At 42.4% G+C, this 6,003-nt stretch overlaps 1 protein-coding gene across 1 annotated transcript; it reads right to left on the reverse strand.

Moving 5' to 3' along the window:
- Positions 1-1,746: 1,746 nt before the first annotated feature.
- On the reverse strand, positions 1,747-2,682 carry LOC131837934 (olfactory receptor 8S1-like). Its single transcript, XM_059183593.1, has one exon. The coding sequence runs from the start codon at positions 2,680-2,682 to the stop codon at positions 1,747-1,749; it is 936 nt and encodes a 311-aa protein (XP_059039576.1).
- Between the last annotated feature and the right edge of the window lie 3,321 nt (positions 2,683-6,003).

The following is a 6,003-nucleotide window of genomic DNA, read 5'->3' on the forward strand; positions in this document are numbered from 1 at the left end:
ACACTTAACTGACTGAGCCACCCAAGCACCCCTAAAATAAAGAGATTTTCAGATATGCAAGGTCTTGGAATATTTTGCAATAGCCATTCCTTAAAAAAAATTCTAGACAAGTGCATATGACAACTAAATCAAAGCAGAATGAAATGAAGAACTTGGGGCGCCTGGGTGGCTCAGTGGATTAAGCCTCTGCCTTCGGCTTAGCTCATGATCTCAGGATCTTAGGATCGAGCCCCACATTGGGCTCTCTGCTCAGCAGGGAGCCTGCTTCCCCCTCTCTCTGCCTGTCTCTCTGCTTACTTGTGACCTCTCTCTGTCAAATAAATAAATAAAATCTTAAAAAAAAGAAATGAGGAACTCATGAATAATGATCAGTAACACTCAAATGGTGGCTGTTAATGTTCTAGTGCTTGATCTCCCATTTCATTAATCCTCATGCTAACTATACAGTGTAGATACTCTTGTTCTCCCAATTTTATATCTAGAAAACAGATACAGAGTAGGTAAGCAGTTTGTCAGGATTATAAAACTTATATGGGCAGAGTCGGGATATGAACACAGGCATCGCGGCTCCTAAGACTGTGTTCATAGCCATTATGCTCTGCTGGGCAAAAAGGAAGTAGAATGGGGGAATGTGCCATCAAAGGGATGCCAGTGAGTAGTAAATAAATTTAAACGTAGAATGAAGCCTAAATAACTATAGATTATGATTGAAATCCAGAATTTAATTGATTTGACAGCAACTAATATAAAGACAATAGTATGTTGATAACATCTAGGGACAAAAATTTCAGAATGTCTGGGGCGCCTGGGAGGCTCAGTGGATTAAGCCTCTGCCTTTGGCTCTGGTCATGGTCTCAGAGGCCTGGGATGGAGCCCCACATCCATCCGGCTCTCTGCTCAGCGGGGAGCCTGCTTCTCCCTTTCTCTCTGCCTGCCACTGACTACTTGTGATCTCAGTTTGTCAAATAAATAAGTAAATTCTTAAAAAAAAATTCCAGAATGTAAAAACAAACAAACAAAAAATCCCAAAACAATGGAGGAAAGAGGTTGAAGTGGCAGAAGGAGGAGAGATTTTTTTTTAAAAATTTTATTTATTTGTTTGACAGAGAGAGACACAGAGAGAGAGGGAACACAAGCAGGAGGAGTAGGAGAGGGAGAAGCAGGTTTCCTGCCAAGCAAGGAGCTGCATGGGTTGGCCTGGTGGTGGGTATTAAAGAGGGCACGTATTGCATGGAGCACTGGGTGTTATATGTAAACAATGAATCTTGGAATGCTACATCAAAAACTAATGACATACTGTAAGGGTGACTAACATAATATAATAATGATAAAAAAGTTGAACTTCATAAATACATATTTAAGACGAGTTTAGAATGATAAAGAAGGAAAAATTGTCTAAATATTATGAAGGACAATAAAATGCATAATTTTTAACAAAGTAGATCAGCAAGACAAAATTAATAGGGATGACAAAATAAAGTACATTGCTGATTAATTCAGGAGATACAACATCTGTGACCTCTACGAAAGAAGTGGTGCTGATGGTGCGAAGGGGTAGAATTAAAAATAGACCTTATATCTAAAGAGCTAAATAAGATATGATTTTATGTATTTTATTTTTTGTTGGCAGTATAGCCAGGGAGAAGGTGGTTTAGGGCTCCTTTCCAGTTAGTGGTCCAGAATTCTACCTGAGGTTCAAGCAGTTGGCAAGGCAAACTCATCTGCCACACTCTGTGTCCTTGTTCACTACCTCATATAGTGCAGGATTTTGCCCAGTGTCCGTCTCACAGCCGCCTTCACCTCTTGGTTCTTTAGGCTGTAGATGAGGGGATTCAGCAAGGGTGTCACTGCACTGTACTGCAAGGAGGAGAGCATATCCAGGGAGGAGCCAGATGTGGGCATAAGGTAACGAATCAACCCTGAGCCAAAGAACAGGGTCACTGCAATGAGGTGGGAGGAGCAGGTGGAGAAGGCCTTGGTTCTGCCTGAGGTGGAGCTGATGCTCAGGATGGTGGAGACAATACGGGCGTAGGAGAAGAAGATTGGGAGGAAAGTTCCAAGCCCATGCAATAAGATGGAGCAGATCAAGATGTCAATATTGATGGAAATATCAGAACAAGATAGAGGGAAGAGGGAGGGCAGCTCACAAGTATAGTGGTGTATGGTTTGGGCCTCACAGAAGTCCAGGTTAAGAGCCAAGAGCAAAATTACGACTGAATTGAAAGAGGCCAGGCACCATGAGATGAAAACCAGCTTCACACAGAGCTGGCTGCTCATCACCTGGCCATAGAGCAGTGGGTGGCAGATGGCAGCATAACGGTCATAGGCCATCACTGAGAGCAGAAAGGCTTCGGTCCCTGCAGTGATAAACACAAAAAACACCTGAGTCAGGCAGCCCTCTACCGAGATGGTTTTCTTCTCAGACAGAAGGTCCTTCAGTAGCTTGGGCTCAGTGACTGAAGAGAAACAGAGGTCTAGGAAGGACAGGTTGCTCAGGAAGAAGTACATGGGGGTGTGGAGGCGGGCATCAGTCCTGATCACCAGCAGCATCATCAGGTTCCCCGTCACGGTCAGGAGGTAAATCCCCAGGAAGAACACAAAGAGCAGAGCCTCGATGTGGGGGTTGTTGGACAGCCCGGTGAGAATAAACTCAGTGATGGTGCTGTGGTTCCTCCAGGCCATTTGTGGAGGGGGTTTCCCTGGATAAAACAGAAGTAGAGATGAGATCTGTCATCATTCCTCTTACTCTATATCCCTCCCTGCTCTGCCTTCGCTCTGTTCAGACATCTCTAAACTGCTCTCACTGTATATCAGGAAGAGCTTTTATCCTGTTTGGTTATTATCGATTCTGGGTCACAGTCTTTGCATATTTCAGAGACTCTTCTTCCTCTTTTATAGGGATAACTGGAAAAAAGATCTCTCTGGTTCACCTACACATTCATTGCATTTAGATTCTACTGCATTCTTCCTCGAGTATCGAAATCCTAAAAATTCTAACACATATTCGCAGGGGTCTTAAACCTTCTTTCTTCAATTTCTCAACCATAATTTTTTGTTCAAAATTATCTAATGGCTCCTTACCAGATTTGATCTCCATTAGGCAAAATAGGTACCATTCTTACCTGGTTAATAACAAAGATTATTAAAAATTAAATTAAAATATTAAATTTCTTTTAAGATCAGAAGAAAAAGTGAATATAATGCAGACTGGATTATAGTCATCTCATAAACTGCAATCATAAAGTATAAATTTTAGTGTAGTTTTATGGAAAATGGACCTAGGAAGGCAGAAGTGACTGGGGCCCATGAAAATCTTGTGTCCTTGATCATTACTTCATACAGAGCATTTAATTTTAATAAGAGCTTATTAAACATGGAGCACTTTCTTAAACACTTATCTAAATTGTTTCAAGGCAGCTCTGTGATTGGATAGGGAATTAGTAGCCCCAGGGTAAGGAATTTTATCCCCATTTTACCTGTGAGTAGTCTGATATTAAGGGATATTTTGTAATGTTATGTTGACAACAGCAGAAGAAAGAGGAAATAAATTACTTTTTTTTCCTTCTAATTATAGCCCAATGTCTAGGCTTAGTCACAGTGATGAGGAACAAAAATTTTCTTACTTGGACCTTTAAATTCTTCCTCATCTGCCCTTAAAGTTTCAGTCATTTTGGCTTCTTTTGATACCAGAAAGGTCTGTTTGCTTCTGTGTCTCTGCTCATCTTCTTCTCTGTATATTTTCCTCTTAATTCTACTGACCCGACTCTCATGGACCTTCCAATGTCACCTATAACTTTGACTTTTTCCTTTTACCCTGTCCCAACTGCTTCCTCCTTGACTCACAGCTGTCTGTTCAAATCACTGGGCCACTCGTTCTCAGGTGCCTTATGTCATAGTCTGAATTCTGTGTTTGTCTCATGCGAGATATCTTTCTCACATGTGAGAATATGTGAGATATTTTTTTCCCCTCCCAGCTGTGAGCTCTGTGAGAACAGGGACCACAATTTGACAAGGACAATCACCATTAGCTTCTGATTCCTCTCAAATTTCTGTCTGATTATTTTGGGAGCCTCTCTGTGGCATCTCCTGTGCGCCTCAGACAAGACTTCATGACTGCCTTCTGCACAGGCTCATTCCTTCCTCCATGGGCCCCCATAGCACTGGCCCCTGTGGGGAGCACTGTTGACATTGTTGTCTACCATTGCTGCTGGCCCTCCCACTCAACGCAGCATGGAGGGCACTGTTGCTGAACTTGAAGGATGTCTACACAGAGCACACCGTCTCATGCTGCTGCTCATCCTCTTTCTAGTGGTCTCATATTGGTAAAACCCACAAGCACTGTGGCTACCACTGAAGAAGCTGTTTGTGTTGTTAGTGTGGACGTGTTATTCTTTTATGGCTCCATGAAGGCCAGATGGAAAAGGCTTATAGTTTTCTTATGAACAATGTTTCTCTCATCCTCTTGCTCTGTCAGCTGTGTAACCAGGAGGACCAGATGGTGAGCCATTTAGATTAATGATGACATTAAGAATCACTTTGACCCCTAACATCTTGGACTATGTAGTGAGTCACTGCCCTATGTGATGATTCCTTCCTCAGTTGGACATTTGAGGCTAATTTACCCAGATTCTGTTTTTGTCTGCCAGTCCACTGTCTGATTCCATGGTAAGCTTCCGTATCATAGAAATATTTAATCTTACTGATCCAGAGAGCCCTGCCTCTGACCCTTCAAGCTTTGCCAGGAATTCATGTACGGACACTAACATATATCATGAAATGCTTAAATTCTGATCCCATTAACAAATCCATTAGTCCCACCTCAGTCCATCTCAGACTCAAATCTGGATTACCTGTGTCCCAGGACAAGTAGGGCAATGTTCTCCGTTATGTGCCTGTAGGACATGAGCTTCGATCCAGTGATGGTGAAGCACCACTGGCTGGAGAAGTTACTTTTGAGGATCCTGCAATGGGCAAAAATTGCAGATACCAGTGAAACCAAACACTATATCTGAATCTATACAAACCAAGCAAAATGATAAGTGGAAGCCATTCTTCCCAGAGATCTCTGTATTTCAAAATATGTATGGATGTGGCTCTCCTGAAAATCGCCTCCATTCTTCCACTGTCACTCACAAGGAGCCACAAGTGGCTATTATGTCCACAGGGGCTTCAAGCTCTCATCTGAGGAACTCTGTAGCATTTGTGGAAAATCCTGTTCTCCCCTGCCCTACATCCACATATTGCATAAATGAAGGCAACAGCTACTTCTCTCTTGTGATTTTCAAGTTGTCACAGAGAAAGGAATCTCCCCTTCCCCCACCATTCGCTGTCCTTACACAATTCATCAACTTGATGCCTGAAACGTCTTTCTTGACCAGGAATGATTATTTCCATTTAAATCCTCGACCAATTAAGCATGAAAATAAAGTGCACTTGCAGTCACTCTTGGGAAGGGAAGATACTGGCTTCATTTAATCCTGAGCTATAGTGGACTGAAGGCAGATGTAGGATATGGATTGTGGAGAGGACACAACTAAAAGGAAAGACAGGGAGACTGAGGAGAGGTGGGAGCGGCCAAAGGGGAGGATTTCGCAGTGTTTTAGGTGAACGCCTGTTCCAGCTTTTTGCCAACACAGACATGTCATATCCATCAGAGACCTGGTAATGCAATGAATATCTCCTTCAAAGAGATACAGCAGATTACTGGCTATGTTCATGACTTTGTGCCTTTCAGGAGGTTAAAGAAAATCAGCATATTTTCCAATCCAGCTGTTAATACAGCAAATCACAGATTTATGTTGGGGACTTAAGGATCAAGCCCAAAGTTGAGAACAATTCTGCTGGAGCTATGATCTTAATTACCCAATCTTGCCCAAAGAGGAAGCTATTTGACAGCATGTTTCCATTAAATGAGAGTGTCTTTAGTGTGTGTACAAGTGCTTTGCACACTGGCTGCTTAAAGCCATCTTTGGAATGAAGAAATGAAAGAAGGGTGTGTGCAGA

Source organism: Mustela lutreola, chromosome 8 (genome assembly GCF_030435805.1).
Source record: "Mustela lutreola isolate mMusLut2 chromosome 8, mMusLut2.pri, whole genome shotgun sequence".
NCBI classification, from domain to species: domain Eukaryota; kingdom Metazoa; phylum Chordata; class Mammalia; order Carnivora; family Mustelidae; genus Mustela; species Mustela lutreola.